Source organism: Actinia tenebrosa, unplaced genomic scaffold (genome assembly GCF_029948245.1).
Source record: "Actinia tenebrosa isolate PJP-AT-01 unplaced genomic scaffold, QUT_ActTen_1.0 PGA_scaffold7__59_contigs__length_16204524, whole genome shotgun sequence".
NCBI lineage: Eukaryota > Metazoa > Cnidaria > Anthozoa > Actiniaria > Actiniidae > Actinia > Actinia tenebrosa.
In genome coordinates, this window is record NW_028292584.1 from 9467010 (window position 1) to 9481674 (window position 14665).

Genomic DNA, 14665 nt, shown 5'->3' on the forward strand with positions numbered 1-14665 from the left:
TGACAAAATTGTTTTAAATGAGGCGGTTATGTAATACCCTCTTACGTAACCCTCTATCGTTTATTTGGAGGTTTATTCTTAAGTTTTATCAAGTCTGGAAGTTCAAACATTTGAAATTAATAGTATTTATTTATGTTAAACTAGTTTATTCAATCAAATGTTAGATCAAATCAAAACAAAAATATCTGATCAAAAATCGATTTGTACATCACAGACCTCGCGCCAACCTTTCCTGATTGATGCGGTTTTAAATATGTAACATGATTGTGTAATGCTTTTTGCAATTCATTTCTTTGTCAAACAAGAACTTGCCTCTCAATGAGTGCCAAGTTTGGCTACACATCCTATCTATATTTATCAATATTACTAATTATTTGATTAAATCTTTATAGTTGTCTTACGGAACAGAATTTTAGGAATGAAAATTCCTGCAATTGTCAAATGTATTTTACTACTCTTCTCAGTAGACCGAGGCAGTTGGAATTTTTTAATGACCTTCGTAGCGTCTGTAATGTTATCCAGAAGTAAATTTCAAATCGACCACGTGATGCCAATGTTATACCACGTGGACGTTTTTACACCACGTGATTAAAACTTGACTGAATTTTGATCACGTGGTGTAAAAAACTTGTCCACGTGGTACAACATTGGCATCGCGTGGCCGATTTGAAATGTACTTCTGGATCACATAAAAGACGCTACGAACGCGATAAAAAAAGCACAACTGCCTCGGTCTACTGGGAAGAGTAGTAGTGTGACCCTGAAAGCCAAGAATCATTGGTTTTATCATTGATTTTGTAACCGAGACTTGTGTCAGACTTAACAGATCTACTTGTAGTTCCTTTTGAATTAACCTAAACATTAACTATCGCTCGAAAGAGTTTTTTTTCGAACAGGAAACTTAAGAATATTCGTGGCAACATCATAAAAAATAACTGATCCCCCTAGAGGCACGATATTTTTTTATCATCCCCTGTCTGCTACTGAGTGACCCTCTTCTTCAAAATCTGTCAATTTTTAGCCCGGGGGACTCCCCTATATTTGCTATACGATTATGTTTGATTGCAATCTATTAAATAACGTCTTTTAGTCTGGGATAGGGTGTACAATTCTTAGTTTTAGTGTGGGGAAGGGTATGTAAAATCAACATTTTAGGTCTGGGATAGGGTCAGGGTTTTGAGGTCCTGGCGGCACACCCCTACCCAAGTTGGGGTGATAGTACCCCCTCCCCCCCGGGGGATTTTTAGGTAATCTCCAATCCAGTTGTCTAAAAACCAGGCGATTAATAATGACAGGTTCACTTATGCTAAGTTGATCTTTCGGCAATGTATTGACTAGCTTTTGTAGGACTCATTTTACTCGTGTCATTGTGGATTGTTGTATTGTCCTCTCAAGGGGAGGGGAGAGGAGAGTAGCGACATCTTGGCACTAGGGACCCATCGATTAGATTATTTCTAAAGTTAAAGGTTATCAATGTTATCTACAAGAAGCAAGATAAGATTGCTGTCGAGTACAGCTATGTTTTTGACCCAACCGCAGCATTTTCCACACGACTTTTCCCTTTCTCATACGAGACGTTTGCACTGTCAAGGAAGACCTGTCAAACCGAGCTCTTCGTTTTCACTGTCGCTATAATGAGCGCTGTCACTCTCGCCGTGGTTATGGACCTGACGAAGAACGGTCTTCATGTCTCGGGTGAGGTGCGGTATATATTCACGAGGAACCAAGAAGTTGGACAAATGGAAAAGGTCAATAAACACTTTGTACCGGTCACTATAAAAACAAAAGGGGTTTGATATTGCAATGTGAAACAAAAATAACTCTCGTTTGAAACATGGAAATAAAAACTACAATTTTTGTGTGAAACTACGGACTTCCAAGGGAAAGAAATGATAAAGATTGGTTAGTTGGGTGAGGCGTGCCACAAGGCTCAGCTCTTGGCCCGTTGGCATTTCCACATCATACCTGATTGTTGATCTGAGATACTGATATCCTGAGCTGCCGCCAGTACCAGCTTTGGTTCCGATTGTGCGCTGGACTAACATCAAATGATTGTCTAAAATAGTTGGAAAATTATTAGAAGCAATATTAATAAAGCGAAGCCTACCAATGAAGAAAACGCAACCTCGAGGATCAAGAATGGGTAAAGGAGTCTGGGGATCTGGGAGATTGCTACCAGTTATCGTTACCGTTCCTACCTTATTGTATGCTGTTACCATATTACCATATTTTCAACGAAAACTTAATGGTTTGAAGAGAACGTTTTTTTATTGTTGCATATTTCAGGATCATATATTACTGATGTATGTCTATGGACTTTCATCACAGTCACTTTAGTTTAGTAATTTTCCGTCCACTTCCGCTTTGCATAGCTGGACTGGTTACAAAATGACGGGGGAAGGGGATAGAGATTTTTGTTGCCCTCCCCTCCAAGCACGCTAGCATGATGATATTGACTTTTTCTTCTATGCTTATTTTTGACTTGTCCGGCCCTGATTACAAGCACTATTTAAACATGATATAATAATACTTGAACGAGTACTATACTTACATCGCCACTTGGTAATCAGAGAATCAATGTCAATGAGAAGCTGTAGGATCTGAAATGGCTGGTGGAAGCGAGGCTGATCACTGTAAAAACCAAATGACATTTGAATGCTGCATGGAGCAAGAAAACACGAAGACATCTTCTAACTTACCGATAAAAGTAGATCATCATTGCTCCTTGAAAAGCTTTATAACAAAATCTTCTCTCGCCTGTGAATATTGGGAAGAAAATTCAATCAATCTGACTGTCGAAACATTCCTTCATGGAACATTGCCATACGATACTTCTATTCTTTTCGACCTGTCAGGTGAATAAATCTTGTTTTTAGCCTTCAGCTATGAGTAAACACTGCCCGTCATGTGCTTATAACCAGATAATATCATTACCCATACATTTGGAATGAAAAGAATTTTTTGCAATTTTAGCAGCGCTGATAGGAGTGGAGATTATTTACCTCTTGTGACCAACTGGTTATGTCTTTCTTCATTAAAGATTGACTCAAATGTGTCCTTAGTAAACAAAGTGAAAATAATGTTAATTTTATGGAAGTTTTGATCATAATTGTGTGATAGGAATAACGATACTTACTGTAGTAGATTTAAAGTTCTTGAGCATGTCGGCTTTGAGAAATTCGTTCTTTTGTGCCTGTCAATACAGAATAGAAATGTCTATGATGATGATACTTGATGATGATACATGATGGTGATACATGATACATGATGATGATACATGATGATGATACATGATGGTGATACATGATGATGATACATGAGGATGATACATGAGGATGATACATGATACATGATGATGATACATGATGGTGATGATACATGATGATGATACATGATGATGATGATTATGATACGATATGACGATGATGATAGATAATGAGGATGAAGTACGATGATCGATGATACATGACGATGATGCAGCAAAAAAATGTTCACGTCATACTGACGGTTATTTTAATAAACAGGCCAAGGCATTTATTACCAATGGTCTTGGACCTACCAAAGCTTGCATCTTCAGACTGTCCAACCATCTGTAAACGCTTGCTTTAAACTTCCCCCAGAAATTAAAGCCATCTTCCTCCAGTCCTGGCGTGCGAGACAACCATTTCTATAGCAACCAAAGAGGTATCCACGTCATCATTGGCCCATATGATTCATGACTTGTTGGAAAACCAATAAAAACAAATTGCCAACATGATAAGGTGGGATGGGGGTGTCTATCCCACACTACTACCTTCTAAAACAGGAGAGTCCTGGAAAACTGTTAGGGGAATGGTAAGATATGGCCCCTCGTCCCTTACCTCGACAACTTCCAGCAAAGATGGCGACTCTTCAGACTTGACGTAGTCTGTTTGGTCTTTTCCTGTTCTTAAAGCTTTACTGATCGATACAAATAAAAAACTAATGTCAGTGAAACTACGAAGTGACCCTAATGACGTTTCATACTTAAACTACCACAATCCTTTTCAAAATCTCTTTTCATATTCAAATATTAAATCTCCTTTGAGAATAACAAGACAACAGAGGAAATTATCATAACAAAAAAAAACCTACCGAAAAGAAAGTGTAGGTAAAAATAGTCATAATGCTTGAGGCCTGTATGGATGCAATACAGGGACGCCAGCTTATACACAGAACAACAGGAAAATAAGCCGCAGAAAAAAAATATTTGTTCTAATTTTGCAATTGCTTGTATTATTTAGCACAATATCTTGAGTCCCTCTAGAAGCCCATACAAGGAATGACCCGCGAAACACACACACACAAAAAAAGGAAAATAAAGGCTATGCACCATCACGTGACAGCAGGCATGTTAGATGCCATGCGGAACAATACAATTGTTTTACAAGAGAAAGAATTCAATTTCCAAGAGCAAAGGGATTTTATTGTTCTGCCACCCAAACACAGGTAGTCCTAGCTTTATTATGGGCGCCTGCACGTGATAGTGCCAAACCTATATAAATACTACGTTACCAGCATTCCTGGCTGTCTTTTCTCATGCTCGCCTTTAACAAGAACAAAATGAGTTAGCAATCACCGAAGGTTTTGAATGCTATTTTACTGAAATTAACTTACCCTTAATACGCCTAACTTGTTCTCAATAACTCTGAATTGAGCGCTTTGGAATCCTGAAGCGGGAGAGATATAATCCCTGATGGAGAGAAAGAAAGAATGAATGAAGATATGAACGAACAAACAAATTTTATTTTTAACAATGTTATTACAACAACGCCTAATTGTAGGATATCTTACAGTCAAACCAGCTCATGAAGATTCAATTTAACAGTAATGATAAAAGGGTAAATTATACACCTTGAAAAGATGAAAAAAACTTACTGACGTTTCGGACGCTAGTCCTTCGTCGAAGTAAAAGAGGATTCAATTTACTGAGAAATTTGATTTCAAGTTTGTTTTAAAACTTACAGAAATAAAGCGGAACGTGTACGACCTTGAACAGGCATAAATAATGTGTTTTTCGATTAGAGCCTCACCTGAACTCCATGAAACCAAAGGGCGTCATTGTTTCTAGACACTGGAACTGCTCTCCTAAAAGCTATGGAAACAATAACAGAAGACGTGTATCTTCTTTTCAGAGTAAGGTCGGGTGTACAATGCGTAAGATAGATAGGCACAACACCACGATGAAAATGTGGTGCATTTATACGACGCATGCCTAACACTACAATGCATGCGCAAACAAGATGCACCCATATGCAGGATTATGCACAAAATTATAAACCATGATGAGTGCAACGCTACATGGCAAATCACTATCCTACTTCACATGTTTAAAAAAATTATCATTACACCCTTGGGTCGGTTTTTTCATACCTTTAAGATTGCCACGATTCGCTTCAACAACGAGATGACCATAAGCGTCTTTTCTTCATTCAACACGCCCGCCTACATAAGTTTAAACGATGCCACCACATTACGTAATGTTTTGTTCATTTCAGACCACGTGTCATTTGAGAAAAGGATTTGCATCCAAACAAATGATACTCAAATGAATGACACGTGGTCTGAAATATTACGTCCAAGTTAAAGGGCTGCATTAAGTAACACCTTGAAAAACATGATGAATTTTACCTCAGTGAGAAACAGGTCCCGAATGGAATCAATCTCAAAGATGATTTCCTTGAACCAGAGTTCATATGCTGCGAAAATAAAAGCGGAGAAAAAAATTCACTATTACGCAACCATTTCACAATTTTGGTCAGTTAAGTTGTTAATCTGCGTACATTAGAAATTGGATGACAACTTCAGGGGGAGGGAGGCAGGTGCAAATAGGAGGAGCCAAGGAAGAGGGGAGGAAGGAGTGGACTGTATTTACCTTGGTGGGTGACAGTTGAGGTTGTGTGAGTTGCAGCAGGGGAGGGGCCTGGAGGATGGGAGAGCCAAGTAATGGGAGGGAAGGAGTTGGTCTCGTGACTTTATTTACCTTGGTGAGTAACGATAAACAACAGTTCGTCAGACGCCCCGTGAGATCCTTTCTCCTCGCTCATCAGTTTCTGACAGTCAAGCAGCTTATCAAGCTGGGAGAAAACAGGAGGATTGCGTAACAGCGTTAATATACGTTTCCAAAAAAAAGTAGCAACAGAAACTTTTAATTCTTAATTTTTTGTATCCTTTACATGGAATATCTCTGGAAATTTGAGGAAAGTCAAATGATCGAAAAGTTGTGCTATTTTTTCCAGGAGTAATTGCTTATTAATTATTATGCTAAATGTAATTTTTATTTCAAAAAAAGATTTTACTTTCTTTCACCAAAACATCTTTAAACTACCTATCAATACTATTTCTGTACCATGCAGCTGTGCATTTTTATTTTATTTGGTAAAAAGCTAGTCTCTTCATATACTTTACTGACAATACATTAGACAACCTGTTCGTCCCTTCATTCCGCATAACATTTTTTCCGGCATGAAGTATACGGCTGTTTGAAAGTATAAATTTTGTTAATTATTGTCCTTTTTTTCTATTGGTCAAAACCATCGGGGACGGAGAAATGCAAGAAGGCCAGAAAAACATCTGATTTGTACTGTACAAGAAATCTAAGATTTCACTTAGGTTTCTATGGTAACAATTTAGCCTTAAGGACGAAGTAACTATTGGAACAAAAGATTTAGGTTTGTTGACCTTGTAAAAACACCTTCCTAACAAAGGTCACTAATTGAATTCTATACACCGGATAATGAAAGGTTCTTCTTATTTACTCAGTAATCTGGACTTGGACCTTTTGACTTTCAGCTGTTCACAAAACCAGTTTAGTAAGACTTGCGCAGAAAAGACTTCCTAAGGACACGTATATTTTTGGCGTCCTTCATTATAGTTGTTTACTCATAAATTTTTAGTTAAGAATTATTCCCTTACTGTTGGTATAAACTTTGGTTTACTTAAAATAGTATGTTTTGACTTAGAAACACAAGCGACCGTCATCGACGCTTTATTCAGTTAATCCTTTTCTAAAGACTCTTTTTAAGATTTAGGTTCTTAGGTCAATAAGGCCAATATTCTAATTTATTCCTGCAACTCAGTACTTTCACTGGAAACCAGACTCAAACCAGTTTTTGTAAGTAATTCGACAATTATGCTAATTTCTTCTATAAATATAGGTTAGTTTCAGATAGTTAGAGAGAGAGAGTAAAGAAAGAAAGATGTAGATTGTTAGTCGTGAAACAGTCTTGTAACTACTAGTACTTGTGAGCGTCAATAAAGATCCCGTGGAAACTCTAACCATAGTCTCCCCGACTTCACGACAGAAATATTAACGATCCTGTTCTTGAGATGCAAAAAGTCATCACGATCGATATCATCGAAAGATTCGCTGTCAAGAAGTTCCATTCCTTCATCATTCTTCTTCTCTTTAGTTAAGTATTGTGAAGAAAGAAGATCAAAATTATCGCCGAATAAATCAATAGTCTTTTCTTCCAAAGAAAAATGACGCTTCGCGTCAGGTTTTTCGTTAGCTTCTACTTGGGTTTTATGGCGATTTTGTCTTAATGTTCGCGCCATTCTGATAATAGAAAACTTGCTGTTGGAGTCAAGGACTGGTAGGCAGTACTGGAAATGCGATTTGGATGACGGTTGCTTTGTAGAATGGAAGTTTTTTACTATTTGAGGTAAAGTTATGTTGAAACTTTCTTCGCGAAGTTTAGTTTCTCTTGGAGACGAAGTCAAGGATGGCAAAGAAGTTGTTCGAGTTTTAGTTTCAAGGATTGTGGACGATTCATCTTTTTGGGTTGAAAGAGATTTTCTGTCAGGTCTATAGGTAGATGGAATGGTGCAATCGTCAAAGACATTTTTGATTTTTGCATTTCCAGACAAGGCAGCAATCTTAGCAGTTGAATTCCCTGATGCTTCTTTTGCCCGGTGTTTTGCTTTTTTATTAAAGTGTATATCAGGTCTAGAATTTTTTTACGGTTTTGGCATCTCTAGATGATATAAATAAATATTCCAAAAAAAATTTTTCGATTTCGAATTTTTTTCACCTCGAAATCAGCCTTCAAAGTTAGATTTCTGGCGACGCCCAGTCGTGTTGGCCGTGTTTTGGGAGACGCTAATGGACTGGCACTAGTTTTTCTGTGACGTAAATTCGGTGACACAGTTTAGATCGGCCTTTCGAAGTATTGTAAATATGCCTAGTAGGTGCGTGGTTGGAGGGTGTTCAAATATAACGAAGAAAGGCATAAAACTTCATACGATCCCTTATTTTAATGATGACCGACCAATAGCAAAGGCTAGAAGGAAAAGATGGGTCGATTTTGTATTGAAAAGACGAGCAAAATGGACGCCTACGGCGACTTCGGCAATATGCTCGGAGCACTTTTCTCCAGAGGACTACAGTCAGCGTTACTCTTTCGGAGAAGACGACAGAAAGCTGGCACACTTAGTAAGGGATGAGACCGGAATTGTGTCATACCCAAAACTTTACCCAGTTCCATCGACTAGTTCAGCTGAAGCCAACAATTCTCAAAGAAATCGCCGAAAGGTAAGTCGTCGATTGATAATAAAAAAATGTCACACATATTGGACTATATGCCCCAACTGTAGCACTATCGTTTGTTTACTATATAGATTTTTCTAATATTATAATCATAGTATTATTCTCATATAAAAGCTATCAAGAAATAAGACATAAATGCATGACTAAATATTTGCATTCTTGCAAAAACTTGAATTGCAATATGCAAAATAAAGAAACAAATGAAATCAAACTAAGATATTCGAATAATAAGAATAATAATTTGTTATAATCATTCTCTTTGTTTTCTTTCCTTCCAAGACAAATACTTGCTGTAAGCCACTTCAACTACAATATCATTAGAGAGACAAAAAAGAAGCCAGATGGATCAGACCAAGTGAGATTTATTTATCCGAAGTTTAAAAATGGGGAGGCTACTGTAAGAGATGTGAGAATAAAACCAGATTATGGTAAGAATTGCTATTTCGGCACATCTGATTTAACAAAAAGTCAAAAAATACTTGTATACATGTTATTGTTTATCTTTTATCAATAGGGTATGTGGAAGAGATATACATCACTTTTCTCGAAGCATTGCAGAAAGAAGACATGTTAAGAGAGGCACAGAAAGAATTAAAAGAAATGACCCCACCATCAATGAACACGATGCTGGTAAAAGAAAGTAAAACTGTGGCTTTGGAAAAAAAGGAAAAAAGAAAGAGTATGGTTGTAGACAATGTACCACCCACAACACCATGCGAGTAGGATGTTATTTCCCATTGATGTTTCTAAGTTTGAAGAGTGCCATCATCATACCTGTGAAATTTGCTTAGCTGAATAGCACTGAATAGTGCTAACCAAACAAAAGAAAACAAATGAATTTGTGCTAATTATTACTACTATTTAGATTTTGTACTATTTCACTGGTTATACTGACTGCACTCTGTTTCAGTGTTCAAATATCACCAAGTCCTTATTCAGTGCTTTCACTATAGATCTTTCTTCATAATTAGACTGTTGTGTCTAAGTCATGAAGGTTTATTTCTAATATGTTGAATAATCTAACAGTCATAACATAATAGAAGTATAATATAAACTAACAATTTTGTCATCAACTATTCACTTCATGCTAATTTGTGCATTACTTTTATCAGTATCACAGGTACTTGAACAAGAAGCCAAAGCTGCCGAAATTAAGAAAACAAAGAAGATTGGAGAAGGCAGGATAGAGAAATCAATCCCTCATTGCACTCATTGCAAGAATCCCATGAAAGGACACAAGAATCCCATGAAAGGACACAAGAATGTGAAAGACTGCCCTAAAAACCAGAAAAGCAGTTAATACTCTCTTGCTTTTAGAGTGAAGTTACTAAACCCATGAAATAGAAATTACTTGTTAAGGTGTAATAGTCAAATAGACACAAAAGAAAACAATGGCATTAGAGTCTCAGTGCTAAGGTGTATTAGTCTACTATCCATTTCACTGGTTTAGTGACTTCACTCTTATATTAATATGTAGAAATGTATCATTTTGTAATACTTTTTACAATTAATTATTTTATAATTTTTTATTATAGTTGTAAGTGCAATACAAAGTGACAAATACAAAACAACCCTCATAAAGGCAATTTGAGTCATTTCTATTAGACCCATGATACAAAGTTGTATAATTAGTGAGGAGAGTCGAAGTAAAACAAAAGAAAACAGTGAATATCTACTACTATGTAGTGCAATTTTTTTCATGCTTCGAGTAAAATCACTCTAATGCAATGTTCTGTTTATAATATAATATGTATCACTCGTTATCTTCGTATCCACAAAAATCGGTGCTAGGAAACTGTTTTCTTATCGAGTGGTATGCACAAGCAGGCAGTGGGATTCTCTTGGATCCTCCTCCTTGATAACCATGACAAGCACAAGCAGGCAGTGGGATTCTCTTGGATCCTCCTCCTTGATAACCATGAACCAATTGGGTGAATTCCCTGTAAGCTGTTGCACGGAGAAGCCTAAAATATGAAATGATAATTTGTTAGTATATAAACTTATCAAACAAACAAGAATATATTCTTGAAATAAACAACTGTCAGTTACAATTGCTATTTACATCATTATCATGGAAATAAGTAATACTTTAAAACGGCATGGTATGACTTGTAAAGCACGTGAACAGTAAAAGATATAAGAAAATAAGGAAGAAAACATTAGTCATAGTTATCTTACTTGTTCTGGGCCCATGTAATTAAAACTAAGCTTAGAAGAAAAAAAAGGATTTACTCACTCTTCTTCACTGCCAGTTTGTCTATACTTATATCCGTCGATAGTGCGGTACTTGGCACATGATGAACGTAGGGACCAGCGATTTAAACAAACAGGCTCAAACCCTGGATGTAAGGTCACACAAATGGGAGGTACTTCCAATTCTTCGAGCACTTCGGAAGACTTCAGTGACTCGAGACAACCCTCTATTTCGTGACAGCAATTACACTCTTGAGGTTTTTGAAGTAAGTCTTTCTTGCAATGACCGCATCTACACCTAAAAGAGGAAACGTTTAGATTTGCGAGTTAGTAAAAAAATCAAAACGAAACTAAATATTTTGCAAAAAGAGTGAGCTTGTAGCTAGATCTTGATAGTTACGTACCAAGCGCTATTCGGCGTGACGCCATCAAATCTTTCTTGAAGCTTTTCATTTCTCTTCTCGATCTTTGAAATTTCTTCGTTATATTCACTGAGCCAGTCCGCATCAGCAAGTGGTTCTGAAGAATATGGTCCTACCAATTCGTGAGATTCAGACCTGGGGTAGCTATCATCTGACTCGTGTGTTTCAGCATGTTGATGGCATTCGTCCTCTATTTCTCCATCCTCTTCCTCTGAATATATACTTGAAATCTCGCTTTCAGAGCTGCAATCACTCCCGTAATAGTTCGTAGCCATCTTGTGAAATTATATATTGAAATTTATGTTTTTTGAAGGAATGAAAGTCACTAACGGGTCAATGTTTACAATACTTTGTCTACTCGTATCCTTGACAATCGCTTTTCTCGGTTCTCGAATTTACGTCACTAGTTACCAGTCTCCTAAAACACGGCCAACACGACTGGGCGTCGCCAGAAATCTAACTTTGAAGGCTGATTTCGAGGTGAAAAAAATTCGAAATCGAAAAATTTTTTTTGGAATATTTATTTATATCATCTAGAGATGCCAAAACCGTAAAAAAATTCTAGACCTGATATACACTTTAAGCTCAGAATCTGTCAAACGTCGAGGAAATGGCTTACAAGAACTATCCATACTTCCCTCTGATGAATCTTTGAGCTCTTTTCGAATTCTGACCACATTATCATGACACTTAGCCCTTCGTTTCGCCTCCAAATGACTCCTCGCACTTTCGGGCTCACCAATCTTCTTCTCTCTCAACCCATCCATCAAGGTCCTCAGAGATCTCTGAACCTGAATATTTTGCAGTAATTCAACTTCTTTCAGAATTTCTAGCTTCTTTATACACGAACCAGGGTTTGTTGTAGCTGTCTTGGAGAGTGACCGTCTTCTAGATGCTTTTGAACGTACTAAGAAGTTCACGTCTCGACCACAATTAAGCCGAGTAAAAAGATTCGGGTCATCTTTTGAGCCATCTTTTTCCATTTTGGAAGTACTCTAACCGTAACACGCTGCAGAAAAATCTGGAAACGCTTTGAAAGCTCCTTTGAAAGCCTTGATATTTTTGACTGTCTTTTCTAGGGAAGTTCAGTTCATTTAGCATTCATTTTCCTGTTTAGTTAGGATATCTTGGGTGGAAAAGAATTCTGGATAATATTCATGCAGTTGTAGACAAGTACTACTGGCTTGAGACAGCAGTAAACAGTATTGCCCATGGTGATTAAGAGTAAATTAATGCGAACTTTGTTTGCTCTCTTGGTTTAAATAAAAGAACAAACACGACCGCCAATTGTTTGATGGTCTAAAAGGGATTAATATAGATTATCATAGATTATCATAGATAATATACTACCTAGACTGCATAATATTATGCATGGTCGAACCTTGTAGAACCGAACACCTTTGACTATAGCCCAGACTACATAAATGCCAGTTAAGCGTTATTAGAAAGGACAAATGACAAATACAATACATATCTCCAGTTATGCATGGTCGAACCTTGTTAAACCGAACACCTTTGAGCGGGTGCCCGTATTATCGAGTCGAACCTTCATAACACGAGCGCACGAGCGCCTCAGTTCAGGGGGTCAGTCCTCTCGAGTCAACCCTTATATATATTTTTGGGGGAAGGGGGGGGGATTACCCATAAATTATCTAAAGTTCCGTCCCTAATTATTGAATAGAAAACATAATTTATGATGCATGGATTGACTTTTTGTCCCTTTTTGTGTCTTCTATTTCCAATTGTCCAGCTCATATTTGGGTCTGCACCAGTTCATAATGTAAGGCAGGGGGGGGGGGAAGCAGGTGAAAATTTGAAATGTCCAGCATAATTCTTAACACCCCCCTTACAGTCATGCAAAAAAAATACTATCCCTCCTAAACAAGGCTTGTAGCTTCTTCCAACAATTGTGCATTCCCCCCTTTTTTCTGATAAAAATTTGCCCACAACCTCCTCTTTCCTACCAAAATTTTGCCGATCACCCCTCAATTTCACCTGCCCCCCCTCCCCTCTGCCATATATTATGAATGCAGCCTTAGGTCAAATCGCAGCCTTGGAGATCAGTTCTTAATCCGCAGTTTCATTCATTCGAATTAGAATTGTAAAACCGGCAGCGATATCCTTCAAAACCTAGCTGAAAAAAGTCATAAAATCAAAATCATCTTACTCTAACTTTAGGCATCGAGATGGTCTTGTAATGGCAATTGAGTTACTAATTCAATGCTGAACAAAGATTTTTTTGTTATGTAAATCGAAGTCATTTTGTGTTATACATACTTCAAGCTTAGTACTACTCAAATTTACTTAACTTAATTTCTACAAGATAACGTTTTTTATGACTTAGTAAAATACTCTGCTCAACTCGGTTATTTAAGCATTGTTTTACCTGTAAGTTGAATTTTGCACAACGTTTTGTAGAATTTGTTTAAGAAACACATTGCGTGATGGCCATTTTCACAACATGGCGTAGGTTGAAAGGTTGTCAAAGTTCGCAATGAAGTTTCTCAATCTCACACACACAATAAGAATAAGAATGTTGTTCAAAAGTCATTTTAGCTAACATTTTAGTTCTGAAAGGGGGTAGAGTTAGCTAATACACTTTTTTTCCTTGATTATTTTAAGTTTTACTGAAGATTATAAGTAAGCTTACCTGTAGATAATCTGTGTAGTTGAGTCGTTCGTCATAATTATTGCCTTGATCAATGCCGGAATCACTGTGCGATAACATAAATCAACAATATAAGTAAATAATTCCCGATCATAGCGGTAAAATGAAGCAAACTTACCTAGAACTAGCAAAAGGACAGCTCATTTTCACTACTTCGTATCACCAGTTACCTCGATCGGGCTCGGCCAAGTTCTGCTCGCAGTCTCTGAATTAGATATGCTTGAAATGCTTTAATATGCATAAGTTTTGTTTCGCAATTTCATCATTAAAAAAATAAATATGCAATCTACCTCACACCTTCTTCAAAAAAAAACGCAAATTTAAAGGATAAAGATCGATTCAAAACTCTAATATATATCTGAAATTTCCTCGCAGTCTTTTAAAGAAAAATGTCAACACATTTCTCGTCTGACACACCTCCATTACGCCCTCTACAGTAACCGTCTGCGAAGTTTATCGTAAAAAATCAGTCTAAAAAAGGTTGAGAAAATGCCTTTACGTACACAACCAACGACAAATATGAAACAGAAGGTCAAACAATACGAAGATCAGCAAGCAAACCGCTTACAAATGTAATAAAACGTTTTCGAAGTCTACGATACTTTTGAACATGCCTGCTAACAGTTTCATGATAAAATACCACTTAAAATGTTATCAAACTTTTGAAAAAAGATTTAAGCAATCATTACCTTACAACTGTAAGAGTTTGTTTTCTTGTTTTTGTAATTTCAATCGTTGATGATAGATTAAAAGCCTCTTTACATTGGTCATGAATCAAACGAGTTCCAATGGAAGTCTGGTCGTGCAGCACGTGGC

General features: G+C 37.0%; 3 protein-coding genes across 4 annotated transcripts; 1 reads left to right on the top strand and 2 right to left on the bottom strand.

Moving 5' to 3' along the window:
* Positions 1-711: 711 nt before the first annotated feature.
* On the bottom strand, positions 712-14648 carry LOC148905525 (tryptophan 2,3-dioxygenase-like). Its single transcript, XM_089040393.1, has 17 exons — positions 14539-14648; positions 13968-14054; positions 13832-13895; positions 6002-6095; positions 5650-5717; positions 5392-5463; positions 5052-5113; positions 4636-4711; positions 4534-4565; positions 3861-3939; positions 3560-3667; positions 3137-3193; positions 3003-3057; positions 2700-2757; positions 2552-2631; positions 1966-2056; positions 712-1773 (listed from the first exon to the last, which is right to left on the bottom strand). Exons 2-17 carry the CDS (start codon positions 13991-13993, stop codon positions 1587-1589), a joined length of 1209 nt encoding a protein of 402 aa, XP_088896519.1. The 5' UTR covers positions 13994-14054; positions 14539-14648; the 3' UTR covers positions 712-1586.
* Positions 7991-10617, top strand: LOC148905526 (uncharacterized). Of its 2 annotated transcripts, none has more exons than XM_089040355.1 (3): positions 7991-8551; positions 8846-8994; positions 9679-10617. In XM_089040355.1, exons 1-3 carry the CDS (start codon positions 8460-8462, stop codon positions 9864-9866), a joined length of 429 nt encoding a protein of 142 aa, XP_088896481.1. In that variant the 5' UTR covers positions 7991-8459; the 3' UTR covers positions 9867-10617. The 2 variants fall into 2 exon arrangements, with proteins under 2 accessions (XP_088896481.1, XP_088896480.1); XM_089040354.1 differs by lacking the exon at positions 9679-10617 and adding an exon at positions 9081-9644 and having other exon boundaries at positions 8002-8551.
* LOC148905527 (uncharacterized) lies at positions 10078-11740 on the bottom strand. The gene is made up of 3 exons (XM_089040353.1): positions 11164-11740; positions 10803-11057; positions 10078-10530 (listed from the first exon to the last, which is right to left on the bottom strand). Exons 1-3 carry the CDS (start codon positions 11454-11456, stop codon positions 10320-10322), a joined length of 759 nt encoding a protein of 252 aa, XP_088896479.1. The 5' UTR covers positions 11457-11740; the 3' UTR covers positions 10078-10319.
* Positions 14649-14665: the final 17 nt, after the last annotated feature.

Excerpts from the sequence above, each read along its gene's own strand:
- LOC148905526 (XM_089040354.1), top strand. The coding sequence starts at position 8,460 with ATGAGACCGGAATTGTGTCATACCCAAAACTTTACCCAGTTCCATCGA. Across the intron at positions 8,552-8,845 it reads CTCAAAGAAATCGCCGAAAG|ACAAATACTTGCTGTAAGCC; the intron begins GTAAGTCGTCGA and ends TTTCCTTCCAAG. Across the intron at positions 8,995-9,080 it reads GAGAATAAAACCAGATTATG|GGTATGTGGAAGAGATATAC; the intron begins GTAAGAATTGCT and ends TTTTATCAATAG.
- LOC148905527 (XM_089040353.1), bottom strand. The coding sequence starts at position 11,456 with ATGGCTACGAACTATTACGGGAGTGATTGCAGCTCTGAAAGCGAGATT. Across the intron at positions 11,058-11,163 it reads GTCACGCCGAATAGCGCTTG|GTGTAGATGCGGTCATTGCA; the intron begins GTACGTAACTAT and ends TTCCTCTTTTAG. Across the intron at positions 10,531-10,802 it reads CAAACTGGCAGTGAAGAAGA|GCTTCTCCGTGCAACAGCTT; the intron begins GTGAGTAAATCC and ends TTCATATTTTAG.
- LOC148905525 (XM_089040393.1), bottom strand. The coding sequence starts at position 13,993 with ATGAGCTGTCCTTTTGCTAGTTCTAG. Across the intron at positions 5,114-5,391 it reads GAATCGTGGCAATCTTAAAG|CTTTTAGGAGAGCAGTTCCA; the intron begins GTATGAAAAAAC and ends TTGTTTCCATAG. Across the intron at positions 2,057-2,551 it reads TCTGATTACCAAGTGGCGAT|ACAATCATTTGATGTTAGTC; the intron begins GTAAGTATAGTA and ends CAACTATTTTAG.